The sequence below is a fragment of the Alnus glutinosa genome, chromosome 7 (genome assembly GCF_958979055.1).
Source record: "Alnus glutinosa chromosome 7, dhAlnGlut1.1, whole genome shotgun sequence".
Classification (NCBI taxonomy): Eukaryota; Viridiplantae; Streptophyta; class Magnoliopsida; order Fagales; family Betulaceae; genus Alnus; species Alnus glutinosa.
The window spans coordinates 27,611,665-27,634,995 of NC_084892.1; the positions used below are offsets into that span (position 1 = coordinate 27,611,665).

Sequence of the window (23,331 nt, forward strand, 5' to 3'; positions counted from 1 at the left end):
TTTCCTTAGTTTTTTTATTCTAAAGAAGATATGCACCGGAGAAGGAGATATATATGACGTACAACTCACCGTACTGTACTTTGGCATGGGAACCTTCGTGGAAACTTCGCAAGCCCGTACAAATTAGATGGCGGGTTAAGGCGGCAATGTTTTATCCTTTAATAATATTGCTCCAAGCGGTTTTAGAGGACAGAACATAACTGCTTTGTCATCGTTTAATGGGATTAACTATTTCATGCATGGTTGGTTCAGATATTACATCATGTATAAATTATCATGTTATTTAAATTTTTTTTAACTCAGTACAGGGTTTAATAAACATGTACGTGTAACAGTAATTAATTAACCTATTCTTGTTTAAAATTTGACATCTGTTTATAGTTAGAACACGTAATTTTCCTATACATTTTAATAGATAGAATTGATTTATGCATTTGAAAACCACGTACTTTAATAATAAAGTATATGTTAATTTAATAGATTAGACGAGTTTGAGAAAAAAAACAATTAACTTTATTCCCTCCAACCCAATTTGTTTAAGAGGAATATTAGGGTTTCCCCTAGCTAGCTAACATCAAACTCGCTAGCTGTTCTCTCTAAACTACACTGTTTTAAAGTGGCTAAGCGCCAAGGTAAGGAAGGTAGGAAGAAGTTTCGTTTCGATCGCCATGGTAGAAGAAGATAGATAGAGCAAAAGCTTTCCCAATTCCGGGTGTCTATATATTTGCCACTACTGCAATTTGAGCCATGGATGAATTTCGGCAGCTCAAGTTTTCTCAAAGATTTTACTCATGGAAGGTTGGTGCTTATATATATTACCAGTATGCTAAATGCTTATAGCTTAATATCTAGCTTTAATATTTTACTTTAAATGGCCACGAATAAATGCGCCCACATTTCTATTTGATACGCAATCTCGATCCCTTTCTTTGAGTTTCTTGGTTAGGTTGAAATTATTAAGACCTATTTGTAATGGCTTATAATATCTATGTTTATTTTTCCACATAGATATTATAGAACACGCCATGCCCAATTATTTCTAAATGTTTTGTTGTTAAGTACGTACTAGTTGTCTCACGAATGATTTTCTTCTCTCAAATCATTGACTAAAGAGCTAGGTACAATAGATATGTTAATTGTTTTCTTGGCCTAAATTTTTCAGGTAGGGATAGAGAAGTTCGCGTACGTAATCAATTATATATCTACATGTAGTTACAATAATTAATTATTCACCCCTTATTCATTATATATGGCTTATTTAATTTCCTCCATATCTCATATGATTTTCTCAACAAAAAAAAAAAATAATAATTGGCCAAAACCCATGCATATTCTTATCGTTTTTTAAGACTCAGACTTGGCTTGCCGGCCTCGAGTTATTAAATAATTGAAGATTTCTTGAAGTTCAAATATATTGTAAGAGGATTGTAAGATTAGCAGAGAACTCACTTACAATGACAAAAGCTAAGATTCATCTTATAGCACTCCTCACGGTAATAACCGTAGGCAAGCTCAATCCCTTCTTCTCTGCATCATTACAAGGGAATTGAATTGAGATTTTCTCCGTTTCAAGTTAAATGGAAGGAATTCACTAGAAATGAAAAACGTAACACTAATTTCATAGCCAATGTTTTATTTGTTGTATTTAACATGTATGTATATGATGTGACATCATTTAAATTTTTAACATATTTACCATGTGATCATCCTTTTTTTTGGGCCATGTATAATATATATTTTGATGGCCGGTGGGAATTGGGAAATGGCAATATTTTTTGGGCCCAAAGATCTGTGTAGGGAAGAGAAAATATCTAGAGTTTTTGTTGTCATCCTCAACATGGCAATACATCATCCGTACATGGGCGGCCAGCGTGTGTTGTAACCCCATATGCTGCCGCGTGATTCCCACAGTCCCCCAAAAAATGAATCTCCCTCCCATCACATGATCGATCGCTTCGTTCCAAAACCACCGCACATGGACACAGAGTCCCATCCCAATCTGGATTAACATCGATCATATCGATCGCGGCTGAGCATCCACGTCCAGAAGTTTGCGGCGCCCACATGCATGTAGTGTAGTGTACGTTACGACGCAGCTAAGCAGCTTCCGCGAAGCTTCGTCTTTCTACTTCAACATATACAGACGACGTTACTAGAAGTTTTTCTGTACGGATAATTGCAGTATCTTTCCATGATCGACTGACTTGTTGTACAGCTACTACTGACACAACGTAACGTGTGTTTCTGCAAAGATTTTGTGGTGTTGAAAGACTCTTAACATAATATATGTTTTTATATATATATATATATACACAAAAGTAATGCAATATTTGTTTTGAAGTAAAATATTTTTAATGAAAAAAATGATAATTTTTTTGAAAACATTTTCTGGCATAATGTTTTTTGGAGTGTGTATATAATATACAAGCTATAAGTAAGTACTTCTTCATTGATCCTCTACGTCGTTGTTGTTGACTCTTCAAAGGAAAATATTTACTTTTCAATTTTTATTTTCTCAAATTATATGTCACCGAGGTAGTACGTGAGATAGGGACACATTAATATTGTTTTAAATGGTAGATTTGATCTATGATTATGTCGAGGGAATTAATGATATATTATTGGCAACTTATTTTAAATGCTTTGAAATTATTTTTATTATTATTTTTAAAGTAAAAGAATACTTTTCCTAAAATTATTAAATATTTCATGTATTAGAGGAAGAGTTTAATTTGAACGAGCTAATATTAAATTGTTGAATCACCATTTTCTACAAGAAAAATGATAGAAATACAACACTTTTACAATAAGTGTACAACAGCCCTCTCACATGGGGTGAGCCCCACAGTGTGTGGGGTCCACCCTATATGAGAGGACTGTTGTACACTTGTTGTAAAAATGTTGTACGGGAATCGGTTCTCTTTCTACAAATAATTCAGAAATTAACGTACAAAAACCAAACAAAATTCTCACCTTTATATCACAATTTTCTTGTTTTAATTTTGTCTGCAGCAGCCAGCAGTAGTGGGTGTCGACGTTTGTTTGTAGTACTGGAACCTCTAGTGTCTTGTCTGTAATGATAGATCATAAAGAATAATTGTGTAATTTATTCACTGTATAATGATGAACTGTAGAGAGTTGATCGGTCTATTTTTATTCTGATCGAATGTTCTAAGAATGTTATCATGATGTTCTGACATTAAATATCAATATATTGTAACAATATATACCCAATTAATTCGTACAGGCCTAGCTAGGGGGATTACCTTAAACTAATCAAACCGGCCTCCACTTCAGCCAAAGCCATCGAATTCTTTGAATCAAATGCTTATTTATAGATACCAAATTTCTTGTTGATAAAAATTTCCAAATTATTTATGTAATTAAAAAGAAGAAAAAAAAAAAAAGATGTGGTTCCTCGTGCTAGATTGCCACATTCACATCAAAAGGAAAAAAAGGGATTAAGGGCTCATATAAAAAATAAATAAATAAGAAAAAAAAATACAGTTACAAAAGAGTTTGGCTTGTCTACAATATATATATATATATATATTAAAAATCCTTTTATACAAAAATAATGGTGAAGATTCCAAGATTGGGAGATAACTCTGTCATTTATTTTTGCAAAGAAAAATTTTCAGTGATTTTTTATTTTTTTATTTTTTCCAGAAGGTAAGATAGCCAAACTCATTAGACAAGACACCTAATGGAAGGGACGGATTTATGAAAGGCCGGAATAGGCCATGCCCCCCCCCCCCCCCCCCCCCTAAATTCCTAAAAAGAAAAGAAAAAAAAGAGGCTATTAGCCTTTACTAGCAAAAAATTTTGGCTCTTAACTCGATCTTATTCATAAGAGTTTTTGGCTCCGTTTCTATCTGATGAGTAATGAGATCACCATACCAAACTACTCAAGTAAACTTTGTTAACCTTTCCAAATAAATAATGTGATAATTGGACATGGAAGTTTCATTGGAGAAGGACAATGGTTGTGGAATTTTGTCCAAATTGAACTCCAGCCTCAAGTAGGTGGCCATGTGATCCGATCAAAATAAGAGGTATATATATATATACACGTACCAGCAAATCAGCAATAAATAAAAGATGGACCGCTTTAGGAGTGGAGCAGCTATTATTGAGAAGTGATATTGGATCTAATGTACTTTTGCAAACGACTGGTTGAGAGCATTTTCTGGACTGATCCTTCTCAGTAAGTTTGTCTCCCCATCGAGTCCCAATTTAGTGAATAAGATGAGGTCTATCCTCCCTAGTGCAATCTAACCACTAACCATTGGTCAAAAATATCTTCACTAGTGGACACCAACAAACGTTCTATGTGACCCTAAGAAACTAACCAAAATACATTATTTCCGAGTTTGATAGTTTTTGACACGATCTGCAAATTTGATATACGAAATCAATATGAAATTAACGGGTTGGTAGACAGTTGATCTTCTGATGCTTACAATCATTTTTTATATATTTATATGTTTTTGTATTAAGAATGACACGTGTCGTCATTTTATTGACGCTGACATGGCATTTAACGGAATCCATCATCTGTTTGGGATGATAATTAATTTCAAATTCTTGAAGTACATGTTACATATTGCAGATAGGGACTACAAAAACTCTCCCAAGGTTCTTCTACTTCCATAACTGAGAAGAAGAAAAAAATTATTTGTATATCTGGTAGAATTTCTCAAGAGAAAAAATAAGAGTACAAATATTCTGCCAAGCTGAGTCATAAAGGAAATTTCTCTGGTTAATGTACTATGGTGCTGATCTTGACCACGATTGACTCGGGTTGATTTCAATTTCTGAAAAGAGTGTACCAGCTTCTACTATTAGCTTTATATTGTCTCCAAAGCAGTCGTTTCCCTAGGCTTGATGCAATACACACGGGATCCAATATGCTTTACTTCAAGCCCAGCATTCTCACAACCAGTGAAGAAGAGGGACTCATCCTCCTTCCCAATTCTGCGTCTCCAACTCATTAGAAATGCTGGCTTGGGCAACCTGAACCCTGCTTTTTCTACCAGTAAGGGCCATAAAACTCAGCAAGATTACAAATTTCATTCTCTATTACATATAAGCATAGATTCTGCTATTACTTACCACCATTCTGTTCAATCTCCATCAGTGGAACTGCTTGGTTATCCTTAGGCTTGTAAGATTTGAGAAGAAAGGAAAGAGTCTTTATCAAGTTTGCGTACTGTTTCACATCTACAAGCAGACAAGAAGAAACATATTAAGACCAATTTCTTCTTCATTGTTGGAGAGGGGGTTGAAGGGATACAAACACTAAAATTATAAACTTGAGAAGTGTTTTGAAAATTTTTTATGTGATAGAAAGTTAAGAAGTATTTTCGGTGGAATCCACATTTGAAAAGTGTTATCTGTGAGGTCCAAAGAAGAAAATTGTACGGTAAATTTTTGAAAAGTGTGTTTTAATCTTTCTAAAGGCAAAACAATTGGTGGTCTTTAAATAAAAAAAAAAAAAAAAAAAAAGGGATTGCTGCGCGAAGTGGCCACCCCTCTTCTCCGATGGGGGTGGTCCTGCAGCCATCTTAATTTTTTTTTATTTAAAGTAGTAAGTCAAACTCCACACCTGGAAAAAGAAAAACACGTGTTTTCTCAAAATATTCTTATAAGAAGTTGTGAGAAGTTTTCTAAAAAGGAGCATTTTGTTTTTTAAAAAATGTTGTGTTTTTTGAAAAGTGCTCGTTTGGTAACTGTTTTATGAAAAGCGTGTTTTTGTCATGTTTGAGAAGAGAAAAATGTTTTCAGAATGTTTAGCAAACATGGCCTATTTCTTGTTGACGACAAAATAAGTTTAGCATCCATGGAGAGTTTTCCAGCCAATGAGACGAGACAAGCACTCTTTCTCTCTAAAGATGGACATTGTTAGGTTTTTCACCACACAAGTCTCATCAGTTTACATTGTGCATAATTAAATTGTAAACATAATGCAATAATAACAAAACCAACGAGTCAAAATATTGTGAACATACTTTGACATCTTACTAAATGTTCACAAGTCGATCCAGAACTACTATCATAAAGTTTTCTTCTTTTGATGAGAAACTAACTATTACAAAGGAAGAGGTGATATAAGAAGAGATCTGTCCTAAAAGTACTTATGAAATCAAGAGGGAGAGGGGGGGAAAGACTTCTCACTAAAAGAGCCACAAATTATCCAACATAGCAAGATTTATAGATAAGATGGCCAACTGGAATTTCCAGATCTAGGGATCCAGTGGAAAGTATAAAGTATCAACTATCAACACCCCAAAACAAAGATTAACAATGCCATGATATACATGACATACCAGAAGAGAGCTTATCCATATGGCAACAACTGACATTAGTATTGCTTGTTTTCACCAACAAGAGTAAGAGTGACTATGACATTAGCACAGACAATATCTCAATACGGAACTGAGTGCTTCTGTACTCCCCTTTACCCCATCAGGATTGCATACCTCCACAGACCATAATCCAGGGGACTCGTAGCTTAGTTTGGTGGGTTTCTCCCCACTTTGCTGGGTTAATTTTGTATGGCTTTTTTTTTCTTAGCCAGTTCCTCTTGATGCATTTCTTGTACTTTAAACAATTCATTGCATGACAATCCCCCCCCCCCCCCCCCCCCCCCTCCCCTCCCCCACAAAAAAAAAAAAAAAAAAAATTACAGTTTAATTGAGTCAAGTCAGAAAGAAGCTAGCAGAAGAGACGCTTACACAATAAGATATCACTGGCAATAATCAGGTCCCAGTCCGGGTCAGCGACTGGAAATGTGTCTCCCCATGTATCTGAAAACAAAAGCATGGTCTTGAATTAAAGACATTTAATCCAAAAGGCGAATCAATTATTGAAATTGAATAATTGTGAATAAGAAAGTCAACACAATTATCTTCCACTAGCAATCCAGATGAAAAGAACCCAAAGTTAGATATCTAATCTAACTAATGAACACATCTGAATGGAACATTCTAAGTATAAATTTCTTCTCCTCATTAGTTGACAACATATGACTCCCATAACTAAGTGGGCATAGAAGAGAACGCACGCTTTATGTGAGGAAGGACAGGTGTAATCCCATTAGTCCTGCAGTTATGAGCTATGTTCTCTTCAATTTCCCGATCATCATAGTCTGATGTTGTGATGTCAAGCGAAAATGATTTACAAAGATATATGGCCAAAGCACCGGTGCCACTGCCATTGAAAAGAATATTTAGAATCAAAAGACAAACATTAAACCCTTAGACATAAATTTTTTACAAAGATACAGAGAACTTACTAAACTGTGAACTAATTAAGAATAACAAAGTAAACAAGGTATTTAAGTGGAAGCAATACAGAACAAGTATCAGAAGACCAAAAAGCTTAAAACTAGTAACTCCGTTTCATATTAGATGAGGCATTTTAGGTTTACACCTCAAGCCAGGATTCATGCCACAGAAGAATGGGTCACTAATGAAGCACAAATCTCACACATAAACACAAAATATTGGGTCTTGACATGTATTAGTTACCCACACAGATGGCAGATGACAGTGAACAGATGTTAATTTTCAAGTATACCACAGACAAACAAGCTTCTATATAATAGATAGGTATTAGTGCAGTTGCAAACAAACAACAAAGCTAGATTTTTACTGCACGAATCAAGAACAAGATGCAAACACAGATCACTATCAACAGGAGTACAAAATCATTATGATAAAGATTGCTAAGAACAAACTTATAGAGTCGCAAAATCATCTAATAGTAACAAAAACAAACAATAGATGTACCTGCCCAATTCAATGCATCGTCGGCCTTCTACCCACGAACGGTGCTGAACCAACCATTCTGCAAAAGCAAATGTCCCAGGCCAGAGTAAATTGGCATTCAGCTGATGGAATGAAAATTCTCGGACGACCAGTTCCTACATACAAAGCCAAACACATGGGTAGGTGTTAAAAACAGGACACTAGCCCAAAACCCCCAACAACAAACATTGCAGAAGCTGAGCAACCATTTTGGAAATTGTTAACTCCACCACGGTAATCCATCTCACATATTTACGTAGTACCCGGTAGAATATTAATTCAATGATTAAACCCATATGTGTAGATTTGCATTTCAGTTTTCAAACCAACAGAAGAAAAAGAAAATGGCCTCATTGATAGAATTTGCACAAACAAACCAAACCCAATTTGGCAAATCCATCCAAATGAACTGTACAGTGATAATCTAAAGCAACAAGGTTTACCATTCCAGGAAATCCATGCCTCCTCTCCTCGTAGCTTTGCTGGGTCTCTGTCGTTTCCTCGTCTGCAAGGAAAACGGCCAGCTTCTTAAATTTGATATAAAACAAGCAAAGCGAAAGAGCTATAAAATTATAAAAAAAAAAAAAAAAAACAAGAACATAGAGCGAGAGAGTGAGTACGAGAAGAAGCGTCATCGTCGTCTGGAAAAAGCGAAGATGGGGAGAACAGAGCTATGTCCATTGCGTCTCGTTTCTTTTATTTTCTCTTTCGGCTCCAAACTGCTACAAAACACTGAAACAGACCTAGCAAAAGCTATAAGGGAAGGAAATACGGGAAACGACGTGCCGTTGACCATCTCACTGCCCAGTCTGCCCTCTATTTTCAGCGCTAGATCCTCCGGGCTCTAGACTTTACCAGCGATTCCATGTCTAAATTTTAATCAAGATTTTTAAGAAAAATGAGTTACATCTTGTTATCTTTTAATTAATTAAAAAATATTTTTTTTGTTAATATAATAAATATATATATTTTTTTATGTAAGTAATAATATAATAAATATTTAGATGCAAAAACATATCCCATTGAAATACTAATTAATTAAAGCTCAAACCAGCTCTACATCGCTATTCTCAAGGCTTCAGGAGAATTGGTAAGCGCACGAAGCACCGTATCACCTCTCCCACTTGAGTCAAATCTCAATTTCGATGCTGCCGGCCATAGTTCATGAAAAACCATGCAAGAAACGTGAGGGCACTGAGGGGGAGCGTCATGCTCCTTCTGACAAGGCAATAGTCGTGACTCATGCACACCATCGGAAAGACCATCAAGTATGTCCCATGCCAAAGCCTATGACCAAATATCATGGACAACCCACGTATAAACCAATTAATGGTCGACACCTGACAGGCCCGGGCAAGGAATGGTCCATTAAGAGCACTAGCAAAAGACACCTAACCATTTTTCTTAATTTAGAAAAAATTTAAAAAATCAAACCACTTTTTTTTTCCTATATAAAAACGCCCAACAATAACTTCTTTTTATATTTCTCTATATATTAAAATAATATTTTTTACCTTTTATATTTTATTATTTTAAGAAACCAATCTCAGTCTCTCTTTCACACGTCACTTTCTTAATCTCACACTTCTCTTTCACCAACCCATCAAACCCAACACCTATTTCAACTACGCTGCAGCTTCTGTTCATGGCGTGCAGAGCGGAGGAAACCCGCTGCCTCTCCAACAAAAACTTCTTGCAAGCCGATGAGGATACTCGCCAGTCGCCACCTCCTCATTGTCCTCGCTGGTGAGTCCACTCAAAATCGAGGCTACGTCTTCTTCTCCGAGGTCCAGTTCATCCCGGAAGCAGACCTTAAAGCCATCGTCGGCCTTTGGAAATATCATAGCAACAAAAAGTTCAAGTTTAGCGTGCAGAAGAGAGAGGGAAATTTTGCAAGACCTAATGATCAAATCAATCATCTTGCAATCGGCGGCTTCATTGGATTGGATTGAGCTCTGTTTTGGTTCTTTGGGTTTTGGATCTGCATTGGTAGCCTCAGGCGGTTTCGGTTTCGCTTCGGCATTAACTCTGGTTCAGCTGGTTTAGCTTCTGGTTCTAGTTGGGAAATGAAGGACGACGGAAAGAAATGAGGACATGTGAAGTAATTCAAAGGACGCATGAAGGAAACAGAATCTCAGAGAGAGGCGTTTTTTTTTATTATTAAAATATTATATTGGGTAGCTACAGTGCTAGCCAATGTATTGAGAAGTACTGTAGCTTCCCAATGATGACTATCTAAAATAGGGTAACTGCTATGACTTGATTTTTTTTGACTTTTTTTAAATTTTTCCTACTTTACGGAACAGAACTACTTATAGGGCATCTGCTACTAGTGCTCTAAGTCATGTACACACGATAAATCATCCATTCTCTTAAGTTTAGAAAGTTCAATTCATCTTTCAATGATTTTATTATTTGGGTGTCGAATTTTTGAGTCAGAATTGAATTCTTATTCTGTTTACAAATTTTAAAGTTCAACTTTTTTTTTAAAAAAAAAAAAAAAAAATATAATTTATTTAAAACAAAAAAATAGAATCAGAATCATATTCTGTTATTAAAATTGCGAAACAGATAATAAAAGTCTTCGTGCTAATTCTTCTATTTGCACAAGTATTAGAGGCGTTATGTGTTTAGGAGTGATCATGACAGATTTGAACATCATCATTACATGTCCCATTGCCATATCAGAAGTATTTTAAAATGTGTTTATTATTATTTTTTGGACATACATTTTGTGTTCTAATTTATTATTAGAAAAATTATGCCATGACCCCTCCTACTTTTGCACTTTTTGACATTGAGACCCATGTGTTTCAATTTGATGAAATCAAGGCCCCGTGCTTTGAATAACTTGTTATCAAATAAATAACAAAAATATTATAAAAATACAATTATCACCAATTTTTTTTTTAAAAATAAAAAAATTAAAATAATAATAATAATAATAATAATGAAAAAGCGGCTGCCAAGTGACGAGTATGACGACACCTACCAACCATTTCTAATAGGAAGTCTCAATTTACAAATAATCAAACCATGAGTTTAATTTCTTTAAAAAAAATGTTTCTATTTTCTATATTGTAATTTTTTTTAAGTTTATTAGGCGTTATAATATGTTTGGTATATTTTCGATTTTTTTTTTTTTTAATGGAAGAAATCTTTTATAGAACCAAACTCCAAAACATACACATCAGTACAACCTATACAAAGGGCAAGAGAGTAACATGCTACACTTGGACAAAACAGGATACAGCCTGCAAGCTAATTAAACCTCAAAGCCCAACATATGTTTGGTAGTTTAGAAAGGTAAGTGAAGTTAAATAAATAAATTAATAAAAATAAAGGCAGTGTTTGGTAGATTTCTTTTTCATTATCGTTAATTCGAATAATATATAGAGAACAGCTGGACATGGATGAGTGGTGTGCAACGTACCTAATGCACAAAGTACATATATATATATATATATATATAAGATCTCCAAAGAAAACGAAAATAAATAAATATAATAAAATAAAATAAAATAAATTGAAAGAGATCGAGAAACGGCCGAGATGGTTGGACCAATAATGAGACCTCAGTTTGTGCTGTTCGGTTCGTCCATAGTTGAGTTCAGCTACGGTGACCATGGATGGGGTGCTATTCTTGCCGACATATATGCTCGAAAGGTACGTATATACTTAATTCTTCATCTTCTTCATTTTTCCCTTTCCTCCATTTTCTAATCCTTTTGATTCTTATATCGTAATCAAATAGTTAATATAGAGTACAGCTGGTATCCTTAATTTGTTTCAAATCTTAGCTTAATTAGAGCTTAATCACCATCAAGTTCAAGCAAGGAATACTTCTTATAACTTTGAATATTGCTTTTTTTATAAGATTTGCACCTTCTCTGTAGAGAATTAAGGATGCTTTTATTTTCTATATTATTATTATTCAACAAAATGGATGGCAACTGGCTGGGCAAGTAGAGGACAGAGTTTTCCTTCAAATTTGGATATGAGAAAATTCTTTCGATTCAGTTTATTAAATTAACGCATCCTTTTAGAGTACGTGATTTTTTTTAAGAGACTTCTGGGACTCATTGGAATTAAGTGAGTTTGGTTGGTAATTAATTATTGGGTATAATAGGCAGACATATTGTTGCGAGGATACGCTGGTTGGACTTCGAGGCAAGCTTTGCAGGTTTTGGATCAAGTTTTTCCAAAGGTATTTCATATAATTTGTATAATTTACTGTTAAATCTTAGCCATACCATGACTGATATTGTCTTGCAAGTAGGCTGTTCATGATCAGATTGTGGATTAACTGTTTTATAGTCTCAAAATTATGGTTAAACATGGATATGGTATGATTTATTGTTCGTTAATTTCATCTTTTTTTGGGCATTTGGTCATGCAAATGGCAGCGTTTTTGCTTGGCATTTATGCATTTTCACCCTTTTAGTTGTGCTTAAATTAATCATTTCTTATCAGTTTAAGCTTTTGTAATCAATCATTTCTTATTAGTTTAAACTTTTGAAAATATATTTTCTGTATATTCTTATTTGGTTGATATTGAAATATTCTGTATATACGAGTTAATTCTAATCAAATATTGGAATTTGATTACCATAGTTGTATTTACTCTAATTAAACCCTATAATAAGAGACATTTGTATTGTAGACAAACATGTCAATGAGCACAATGTATCCTTTAGAGCTAATTCACAGTGTTGGATGTAAGTTTCTAACACCGAACCACCTTTGATTCCTTGTGTCCTTTTTTCTCTCTCTTGAATTTCCCCTATTCTTCTCCATATTTTACTTTTTCTATAAATATTAATTTTATATGGTATCAAAGCCAAAAATCCTGAGTTTGAATCTTAATTCCGTAATTTACTTCCTATTTCAATTAAATATTTCACATGTTGCACACTTGGTCCCTTACCTATTAAAATGGCCGGAGTTTAAGCCCACATTTGAGGATAAGTATTAAAGTATTAATTAAATGATTAAATTTATGTCTTTCCATTAACTTAATCTTTTTGGATAATTGATGATTTAACATCGATCCTAAATTTAATTTAGGATGCCGCTCAACAACCTTCCTTGGTGATAGTCTACTTTGGTGGTAATGATTCAATGCGTCCTCACCCATCTGGCTTGGGCCTTCATAGTGCTCATGTACCACTTGTTGAGTATGTTGAAAATATGAGGAAGATAGCAATCCATCTTAAGGTAATCTTTTCGCATAAGGATCCTCTCCGATTGAAAATCAATTGGAGAGGAGTCGATCATTTATATCTAGAGATGTTTTTATAATTTTATATAGTATAAAATTATAAAAATACTTCTGAATATAAAAGATCAGCTCCTCTCTAGTTCCTCTCAACAGGAGAGAATCATGATCTAATCTTTTCAAGGTAAAGAAAATTAATGTAAATTTGGTACTTATAATTCTAACACGGATCTTTTTGTTTGCCAGAACCTTTCACAGAAGACTCGCATTATCTTTCTTACTGCTCCTCCTACTAATGCGGCAAAAATTTGCGAAACATATGGGTGTGTATAGTTAGCAACTTAATTAGCAACAATCTTTTGTATTATTTCATTTTAATATTATATTAAATTCTTATTTATTTTAGAAGTTTAAAATGATAAATAATAAAAATAAAATTATGAATTTAATTATTTAAATTAATAGGAGAAACTTCATTACTTCCTCGATGTATCATGAGTTTTACAATGTTACGACCGTCGAATTATCAAAAGTTTCAAGTTGGTATTCTATTTTTCAGCCCCTTTCTAATTTCACTCGTCCGTTAAATTTTCTATTAAATCTTAAAAGAGAATGCCAAAATACTTCTTTTTATTTTTAATTTTTTTTATTAAAAAGAAAAAAGTGCATAGTCTGTCCCTGGTGACCCAATGTTAGCCGTGAGCCTGGTTTAGATTTTTATTTTTAATTAAGGGTAAATTTATATTTTTATAAATCTTATAGGGGTATAAGAGACATTTCACATGTTAGTCGTTTAAGTTAACACAAAATTCTAACGGTAGTGGGGATTGAAAAATGAGATGATTCAACAGTGACATTGCAAAACCCGTGATACTTCGAGGAAGGCAAGCGAAGTTTCCGGAATATTAATATTTTAACATGAGTTTAAACTGAGTTCAATCAATTCTAATGGCATATATATATATATATATATATGTTTTGTTGCTGGGATCGCTAGTGATCAACTAGCAGAGCTGCGTACAAACGAGTTGTGCGGAATATATTCAGAAGCATGTTTAAAGCTGTGTCAAGAGATGGATGTGAAGGCTGTTGATCTTTGGACTGCACTTCAGAAAAAGGATGGTTGGGCAAATGCTTACTTTACGTAAGTTTGCTTGCATGTGTTGTAGGTTAATTAACTTTATATATATATTAATTAAGTAATTAGGCAGGTCTTGGATCCTAATTATGCAGGGATGGAATCCATTTATCAGCTGAGGGGAGCAAGGTAGTGGTGAAGGAGATAATGAAGGTTCTTAGGGAGGCAGAATGGGAACCAAGTCTACACTGGAAGTCATTGCCAGCTGAATTTGAACAGCTTTTACCCAATTATCCAGTGAGTTCTGATGTGAAGACCATGTTAAGTGAGGCCAGCTTTCTGAGATACATGCAATGGGAATAGCTCCTAATATCAATGAAATATTGTAGAAAATACCAAATGTTTGACAGCAGCTTCAAATTTTAAGGTTGATTTTATGAAATTGATAGACATTATACACTTCCGAGACAAGTTTTTTTCATGGAAAATTGGAAATTGATATAGACTTCAATTTATTAAAGGACAAATTGAAAGGTGTCGTGCCTATCTAATGATCTGTTTGGATTCGCAGTTTCAAAACGTATAATTTAAAAAACGTGCAATTTTTAAAAATACAGTTATGCGTTTAGTAAAATCGTAATTTGACCTTTTAAATTGCACTTTAACATTTAAATTCGTGCATTTCTAAAAATAGATACTCTTTCATGCGATTTAAAAATACAAATTTGTACATTTTCAAATTGCAATTTCTAAAAACGCACTTTCAAACGATATGCTTTTTGTTATTTTGTTTAAAATCACACTCTTAACTTTCAAAATTAAAAGACAAAACAGACTATAAACATGACAACATGTATGGATATGATCGAGTTTTTTGCCATTGAATATCATTCTTCTCATAGAGATGCAATATCTGGACATCAACCCAAATCCTCTGGAAGTCTTTGATCTACTCAATATTTTGCGCCATTCTTGACATTGAAGACTTTAGGCATGACAAAAATTACCCTTCGCTCTCTTCTCTCTCCTCTCCTTCAGACAAAGAACTCCTCTTCCCTGACCGTCGAGGAGGAGGTAGTGAAATCCACAACCTCCTCCTCCCCCTTCCCCCTTACTCCCCTCCTCCTCCTTCCCCCACCCTTTCTCGCCTCTTCTGATGCTTTTCGTCTCGTTTGAGGCTCCATCCGCCTTTTCAGAGGCTTTATCAATCGCCTGTGGCAATTTATCCAAGTTCAACAGCATCATTGGCCTCTTCTCCCTTGTGGAAGGTCAGATTTCAGCTTCCATATGCCGCCCTCAGCCTTGGATCTGACCTCTTCCTGAAGTTCTTGGATTTTTTTTAATTTTTTTTTTTTAAAATCAGATATGTCCTCTTCAGGAAGCTCCAACACCTCACACGCCACACCACCGTGATCTGGGCTTCCTCCGCTCTGCTCTGACGTCAACTGCTGCTCTATCCGACCACCACACGCTAGAGCATGTCCTACACGCGCTTGCGAGTAGATCTTACTTGCGGGTGCGTGTCCCGCACGCACTGACCCATGGACAGCGCAAAGCCACGCGTGACAGTTACCTCTGCCTTCCACTACTGCTGTCAGCCTCCTGTGGAGATTCTGGCCTTCGCCGGCACGTGGTGTTCACGCGCCGGCAAGTGACCGCTGCTCCACCGGATGCCAATGTGTTGTTCCATTATTTTACATGTTTTCTATAGTTTTTTTTGGCATTTTTGTTTTATGTACCTTATCTGTGTCCTCTTTATTTGTTACGCAACTGGTGTTTGAGTCATTTGGACTCTTTATACACCTTTAACCACCTTTACTGGTGGCTTGAGTTCTTGGAATCTGTGCCAATAATCATTATACCCGCATCTTAATTTGATGCAATAGGGCTGTCAAGTGCGGAGGAGGAAGAGGAAGAGATTTATATTGAATTGTTTTAATTCTTATTTTATGTAAGTTTAATTCTAATCATAAGATGGATTTATGATATTTTAAGGGTGAAATATTTTAAATTTAATTCTAATCATAAGACGGATTTATGATATTTTAAGGGCGAATTTTCAACCCCTAATTGTAGGCAAATAGATACCATATTCGATATTCCCACACATGCAGACGAATAATAGAATATGAGTAGGTGAAAGTTGAAATTATCCGCCTTCACATATCCATATATATCATTTAATAAAAAGTTTTCTCACATTTTCCCAAAAGGAGTATGGTTGCTGGTGGGTTTTATTGACAAATTGAAATTGCATGAGTAAAACACATAGGTTTATAGGTATTATAGTTTTTTTTGCTTATTGGTAAAACTAGCTCCAATAGGCGTATGACACTTGTCATCTCATAACTTGTCCTAAGCAGCCCATGAGAAGGTACCAACTAAAAAGATATGGCATTAAAACATTGAAGGGCAAGTTGTGCCCTAAAATTGTTGAGAAGCTTAAGGCCGTCAGTGAAGAGGCAACAGACTGCCTTTCCCGTTATGCTGATGATAGTATGTTTGAAGTAGAGAAGGGACGTAGAACGTACGTCATGGATTTGAGGAAGAGGACAAGTGGATGCAGGAAGTGGGAAATGACTAGGGTCTCATGTGCACATGGATATTCTGCCATAACCTTCCATGGACACAAACCGAAGGATTATGTGGATCACTACTATAGCATTAAGATGTTCAAGAAGGCGTATGCTCCCATGATATATCCAGTTCCTAGTGAGGAAAAGTGGATTTGGATCAACCACGGTGTTTTGGAACTGCCTAAATCAAGAGTGGCCCTAGGCAGACCTCGAAAGGCCAGAACAAGAAGTCCTGATGAGTCAAGAGAACCAAAGAATCCTTACAGGATGAGGAAGTTTGGAGTGAAAGGTAAATGCAGTTTCTGCAAACTGTTTGGACACAATACCAAGACTTGTCCAAAGAAGAAGTATCTGGCATCAAATTATAGGCAACCCGCGACAGAAGTTGAGTTGCCTATTCCATCTCCAGCAAGTGTGAGTTTCCTCTCTCCATATACTTGTATTGTATTATTGTTGATGTATTGAGTTTATATATTTTTGATTACTTAAATGTGTAATATCTTGTTTGCTATGTTATTCATGTTGGGCTTCAGACACAAAGTGTTGGAAGTAGCAGTAGTCGAAGAGAAGATACAAAGCTAGCAACCTCAAGTCGAAGGGGAGGTGCACAGCCACATAACAAAAAGTAAACAACGTATTCCTATCATGAGCATTTATGAATATAAACCAAACACTAGACTGATTACATACATGATTTTTTTGGTTGTTAGATTCCTATAAGGAGAGGTGTTTTAATTGATCGCAGTTGTGCTTCAAAGCAACCCATTGTAGCAGCTACTTCATCTGTTCAAAGACATGTGGTATTATGATTTATTTGTTACTTTATTTTAGTGTTTTTAGAACTCAACATTTTTTTTTTATTTGGGTATTTATCAATCTCACTGATACTAAACTTATGGCAGGAAAATACTGTTGGACTTATAGTGCCATGTTGGAACAGGCAACCTCCAGCACCCAGACCACCTCCACCACCCAAGAAAGTGTCTGACAGATTAAAAGCCCAATGGCGCAGCGTTCCAACAAATCCAAAACCCACAGTTTGAATTGACCTAACTGCTAGAACAACTATTGAAGATGTAGGTGGAGGGAAAGTATACGAATTGAACCCAATCACCCCACCTGTTGCTGCAAAAGAGAAATCCAAAGGAAAAAAGCGTTGTGCATACCATTGAAAAAGGAATACATATTATGGAGTCCAAGTTGAAGAAGAAAAAGCCACAATGGAAGCATTGACAAGTGTTTTGGACAATTTGCACAATTTGTGTAATGTAATGAAATGTTAGGAAATGGTTGGACAAGTTTGGTAAATGCAGGTTTATGGATTATGTAGCTTGGTTGCGTGTTTGGATAGTGGACTATGGATTATGTAGCTTGGTTTATGGATTATGTGTGTTTGAAGAATATGGATTATGGAATATGTAGCTTGGTTTATGGATTATGTGTGTTTGAACAATATGGATTATGTAGCTTGGTTTATGGATTGTGTGTTTGAAGAATCTGGATTATATAGGTTTATGAATTATGGATTATGTGTGTTTGAAGAATATTTGATAAATGCAGGTTTTGGTAAAAGTATGTGTTTGGACATAATTAGATGAATGTTTGGTATATTGAGAAAGTTTGGGCAGATGCATGTTCTGTACATTGTGAAGGCTTTGTTGGGTCAATTTGACTATTGGAAACAACTTGCCAAGTTGTTTCAAAAACTTGGCTTGTTGCAAACTTGCCAACTTACCAATTTGACTAATGTTTGTTTCAGTTTGCCAACTTACCAATTTGACTAATGAAAACAATATCATTAGGTTCCACTTACATTGTTTGACAAGTAATATAAAGTTAAGAAAAAATGGACACAACTTGCCAAGTTAAAAATGTGCATATGCGTCTTCTATTGTAAAGAACAACAAGACAACAAGTTAAAAATTGTGCACATAAACTAGAAAGCATCATTCATCACATACATCCCTTTCTTCATGTTTAGGTTATAGTGAGCCTGTTTGGTAACCAATTGGAAAATTTTCAATTTCCAATTCCCATTTCACTTCTCCCAAAAATATCAAATAAAAAACATTCTAACTTTTTTACACTTTTTACATCATATCAATAATTTTTTATTACTATTCAAATAAAAAAATTCACTACAAAACAAAACTTTTTCACTTTTCTATAAAACTTTCTCAAATTTTATATCACATCAATCACTTTTTACTACTATTCAAATAAATATTTCAATTCACAATCCATTACCAAACAACTCCAGTATGTTGTGTACAAAAGATCAACCCTAAACACATACAAAAAAATGGCATATATTACACACCCTTGTGATGGCCTACATTACAAAAAATGACTATTGTCTTCAAGGTAACAACATGCGATCACATCCAGCTTCAAATACACCATTTGATGCTGATCCAGCTATAAACAGGTACGCCACGATCTGTAACGCCTCGAACCGGCTAGGGTTAGGGTCGTCCTTATACAAACTCAGAGACGCAAAAATCATAAGGTTTGCCAAAGCACTCAACTAGGATGCATGATTTCTAAAGTAAACAGAAATGGATAAATTCATAAACTTCATTACAACCGGAAAACGATTATCAAAATAACAGTTAAGTCTGACAACATAGATAAAAGCTTAAAAGGCGTAAGTTCGTGCTAGTGCACTTGAGACAGCAAAAGGGTCATGCAATGCTCCTACCGCTAGCCTAAATTCTCAATTTTCGGTTGCCTAAGTTTCATTGCTCAAAACCTGAAAACAAAACAAAATAAGAGTGAGCGAGAAATGCTCGGTAAAGTAGTCCTCAACCATAAAACAATTGAGTTAAATTCATTTTCTTTAGAACCTCAAAAACAATTTATTTCCTGACGCAGTTCAAGACACAATTAACACATATCACTATTTACACAAAATAACCTTCTTATTAAAATCTTTTCTTAAAACATTGAATCTCTTAAAAACCCTTCCAAACTTCTTATGACATATCGTTAATAAATTGCGATTCAATTCTCAATAAAACTAAGTTAAGGCCTATCCTTTATATGAAACATACAATTATATTAACAAACAAGCAAAAAGGGGAATGACTTGACTGAAAATAAAGAAGGTTTATTGTATTTTCTCAACTTGAATTTACAAGGACAGCAGTGCTCCTTTTATATACATACGCTAGACTAAGTATAGAAAGAATAATGGTGATTAATTACAGAAAATTCTAGGTGATATGCATTCAGAAAATGTTGACATTTGCTGAGGTAAATTTCCTTGAGAGAGAGCAGCCTTGCTGCGTACTCAAATCTGACATAGGTAGAGTATGGTAAGTCAAGGCACAGGATTTACTGGACTGGGGTGGAACTTCCTTAATATAGTTGATAGTCTCGGCTGGTTCCAGGATTTGAGGAGTGACTGAATGTGGAGGAGATACTCCTTGCGTAGCACATTGGTTGAATCCCATGATTGGAGGGATTGCATGATTTGGGGAACTGATTTGGAAAGAAGGGATTCGAGAAGCTGCTGAATGGACATGATGTGCAGCAAGTTTGGAGCCTGTGTTGTCTCCAACGGCTAGTAGCCATTGGGCTGCTGGGTTGTCTCTAACACCCCCTCGCAAGCTAATGGGGGATGGAATCACCATGAGCTTGAGTCGAAGATAAACAAACCGAGCAGAACCTAAACCTTTGGTAAAAATATCAACCACCTGATCATCTGTGGAGATAAATTTGAGAAGAACATCTTGATTTAGGACCTTTTCTCGCACAAAATGATAATCAACCTCGATATGCTTGGTGCGGACGTGATAGATAGGATTGGATGCCAATGCAAGGGCATTAACATTATCACACCAGATGGTGGGTGTAGCAGATAAGAAAACATGAATGTCTTTGAGAAGCATACGCAACCAGAACATTTCAGCAGTGGTGATGGCTAGAGCCCAATACTTAGCTTCGGTGCTGCTGAATGGGGGAGGAAAATTGCTTCTCCACAAGTAATTTGAACTTAACAAAACATTCATAAACTTCGGATTTGGTTTTAAGTGGATATAGCTATGTGTATCTTGAGTAGTCATCTATGAAAATTACATAATATTTGTAGCCAGATATTGAGATAATTGGGGAGGTCCAAATATCAGTGTGAATTAAGCTCAAAGGAGTGAGAGTTTGTCTGTGAGATGCAGAGAATGGTAATCTTTTGCTCTTTCCAAGTTGACAGGAATCACAAAGGCTTATTTTATTAGAGTTGGAAATAGAATTTGAAACAGGAAGATTGAAAGACTTGACAATTCTAGAAACTACATCACTAGAGGGATGTCCCAATCGAAAATGCCAAATAAGAGAGGACATTTTCTGAGGTAAATTTCCTTGAGAGAGAGCAGCCTTGCTGCGTACTCAAATCTGACATAGGTAGAGTATGGTAAGTCAAGGCACGGGATTTACTGGACTGGGGTGGAACTTCCTTAATGTAGTTGATAGTCTCGGTTGGTTCCAGGATTTGAGGAGTGACAGAATGTGGAGGAGATACTCCTTGCGTAGCACGCTGGTTGAATCCCATGATTGGAGGGATTGCATGATTTGGGGAACTGATTTGGAAAGAAGGGATTCGAGAAGCTGTTGAATGGACATGATGTGCAGCAAGTTTGGAGCCTGTGTTGTCTCCAACGGCTAGTAGCCGTTGGGCTGCTGGGTTGTCTCTAACACTGACTTAAGGCGTGGGTTGAAATGAGAAGGACAAAACAAAAAGGGCATACAAGACTCTGTTTGTACAGAATCAAGGCAAGAAACCCATAAATAATAATAAAGAGAATAAAAGTGAAAGTCAAGTTGAAAGTCTAATTCTTGAAGGAAGAAAACATCAACAACCACAAAAAGTAATGAAGAAGAAGACAAGGTAAGTCATGCTACCAAGGAGGCCACGGTTAGTGAAGAAAACAAAATAAATAAATAAAAATAAAACAAGAAGTACATCCCATAACAAGTAAGAGGAATAAATAAATAAATAAAATTACAACTAAAGCACAAAAGTACCGGAAAAAGGGTGAAACAAGAAGAAAAAAAAAAATCAGTAAGTAGCAAGAGAACAGCATGATGTGAATGTACGGTAATCAGATAAGAGTAAAAGAAAAGAAAGAAAGAAACACTAAACTATAAAGTTAAAGACTAGTCAAGGTTATTTGAAAGAAAAGTGAGGAGGAAGGTACAAGAAGTTCACCTGCAGTGGTCCCCAATAGAGAGAGAGAGAGAGAGAAAGAGAGAGAAAGTCAACAGGAAATGCTTGGGGTGAGAAAGGGTGAGGCGGCTAGATTGTAAAAAGGGGAGAGGAGCTGACTTAAGTATATATTTATAGGGCTAGGGTTTGGGTATAAATATTAATATAATATTATTAAAAGTAAAAACATTTACTTAATAAAATACAAAAATTGATTATCTAATAAAATATAATTTTTTTTTTTTTAAACCATTCTCATTGCTGAGCTAACCCACTATTGCCTAGTTTCTTACTTAAGGAAAAATTACCATTTTATCCCTTAAAGAGGGTCAAGGTTATTACACGATCAATATCCATGTACATGCAATTATTGTCTTATAATTCTTCTTCATTGCTTGGTAATTGATCTCCCCAATTTCGATTTTTTTACAAAAGGTGGCATTTTCAATCTCCATCTTCATCTTCAACTTTGTAACTTCAGTTTCAAACATTATACGACATCATTCAGCTTTTTCACTCTCCATCTTCACCTTCAACTTTGCAACTTCAGTTTCAACCATTGTACGACATCGTTCGGCGTCTTGAATCAAACTGACATGCAATTCCCGCAAACGGCCTACTATCCTCTCTCCGTATGGACACATTTTAGGATCAATTCATTTCCAAAAACCACACTCTTGATTTATCTGCAAAACGCCAGGACAAAAAAAAATAAAAAAAATAATAAATAAATAATAATAATAAAAAAAAAAAATAGCATAATAGATTATAATAAATTGTAGTAAATAAATAATCACAACAATACCAGGACTTATTTGTCAAATAATTTTTGTTAAATAAATAAGCACCCGATTATGATTTGTCAAATTTTAAGCTACCAATTAAAATCCAACCAAACACTAAACTCCTAATAATGTAATCACAACAATCCCAGGACTTATTTGTCAAATTTTGTCAAATAAATAAGCACATGATCATAATTTGTCAAATTTTAAGCTACCAATTAAAATCCAACCAAAAACTAAACTCCTAAGAATGTCATCCCAACAATACAAGGACTTATATAGTTTAAATCCGACTCAAATTTCAAATGGGGTTGCTCATTTGTTCACTAAGAATATTTCATCTACAAAAATTAATAAGCAGATCGTAGTGGGAGCAGCAGCAAACCTACCTAGATGCCGAACAAATATATATACATAGTATAAAGCAAACCAATACCTTATTAAACAAGAAAATTCCATAATCCCCACCCCCCCCCCCCCCCCCCCCCCCCCCCCCCCCACCCCCTAAAAAAAAAAAAAAATCACCATACCAAATGTACCTATAAATTAGAACAAAACTGCACTTAAAAATACCACTACTAAGAAACACAACTTTAATCTATCCAAAAGTTATAAAAACTGCTCACTTTAACAATGAGTACAACCTAAACCCTAATTTTC

The 23,331-nt window shown here is 35.2% G+C and overlaps 3 protein-coding genes across 5 annotated transcripts; 2 read left to right on the top strand and 1 right to left on the bottom strand.

The window, feature by feature from the left end:
- Positions 1-4,546: 4,546 nt before the first annotated feature.
- Positions 4,547-8,681, bottom strand: LOC133873529 (protein N-terminal and lysine N-methyltransferase EFM7). 2 transcript variants are annotated; one of them, XM_062311244.1, is made up of 7 exons: positions 8,432-8,681; positions 8,255-8,316; positions 7,794-7,927; positions 7,067-7,212; positions 6,738-6,809; positions 5,116-5,223; positions 4,547-5,023 (listed from the first exon to the last, which is right to left on the bottom strand). In XM_062311244.1, the coding sequence occupies exons 1-7, from the start codon at positions 8,490-8,492 to the stop codon at positions 4,851-4,853; spliced, it is 756 nt and encodes a 251-aa protein (XP_062167228.1). In that variant the 5' UTR covers positions 8,493-8,681; the 3' UTR covers positions 4,547-4,850. The 2 variants fall into 2 exon arrangements, with proteins under 2 accessions (XP_062167228.1, XP_062167227.1); XM_062311243.1 differs by having other exon boundaries at positions 4,547-5,032.
- A 2,639-nt stretch (positions 8,682-11,320) lies between these two features.
- Positions 11,321-14,578, top strand: LOC133873117 (GDSL esterase/lipase WDL1-like). The gene is made up of 6 exons (XM_062310839.1): positions 11,321-11,477; positions 11,941-12,018; positions 12,879-13,028; positions 13,276-13,352; positions 14,027-14,173; positions 14,263-14,578. Exons 1-6 carry the CDS (start codon positions 11,364-11,366, stop codon positions 14,468-14,470), a joined length of 774 nt encoding a protein of 257 aa, XP_062166823.1. The 5' UTR covers positions 11,321-11,363; the 3' UTR covers positions 14,471-14,578.
- A 1,841-nt stretch (positions 14,579-16,419) lies between these two features.
- Positions 16,420-18,156, top strand: LOC133872274 (uncharacterized). Of its 2 annotated transcripts, none has more exons than XM_062309750.1 (4): positions 16,420-17,097; positions 17,217-17,308; positions 17,394-17,483; positions 17,586-18,156. In XM_062309750.1, the coding sequence occupies exons 1-3, from the start codon at positions 16,474-16,476 to the stop codon at positions 17,401-17,403; spliced, it is 726 nt and encodes a 241-aa protein (XP_062165734.1). In that variant the 5' UTR covers positions 16,420-16,473; the 3' UTR covers positions 17,404-17,483; positions 17,586-18,156. The 2 variants fall into 2 exon arrangements, with proteins under 2 accessions (XP_062165734.1, XP_062165735.1); XM_062309751.1 differs by having other exon boundaries at positions 17,608-18,156.
- Positions 18,157-23,331: the final 5,175 nt, after the last annotated feature.

Bases quoted from the DNA above. Each gene is read 5' to 3' on its own strand.
- LOC133873529 (XM_062311243.1), bottom strand. From the start codon at position 8,492: ATGGACATAGCTCTGTTCTCCCCATCTTCGCTTTTTCCAGACGACGAT. The intron at 7,928-8,254 runs GTAAACCTTGTT...CTTTGTATGTAG, and splicing joins GGCATGGATTTCCTGGAATG to GAACTGGTCGTCCGAGAATT. The intron at 5,033-5,115 runs GTAAGTAATAGC...CCTTACTGGTAG, and splicing joins GGAGATTGAACAGAATGGTG to AAAAAGCAGGGTTCAGGTTG.
- LOC133873117 (XM_062310839.1), top strand. From the start codon at position 11,364: ATGGTTGGACCAATAATGAGACCTCAGTTTGTGCTGTTCGGTTCGTCC. The intron at 11,478-11,940 runs GTACGTATATAC...TGGGTATAATAG, and splicing joins CCGACATATATGCTCGAAAG to GCAGACATATTGTTGCGAGG. The intron at 13,353-14,026 runs GTGTGTATAGTT...TGGGATCGCTAG, and splicing joins AAAATTTGCGAAACATATGG to TGATCAACTAGCAGAGCTGC.
- LOC133872274 (XM_062309750.1), top strand. From the start codon at position 16,474: ATGAGAAGGTACCAACTAAAAAGATATGGCATTAAAACATTGAAGGGC. The intron at 17,098-17,216 runs GTGAGTTTCCTC...GTTGGGCTTCAG, and splicing joins CTATTCCATCTCCAGCAAGT to ACACAAAGTGTTGGAAGTAG.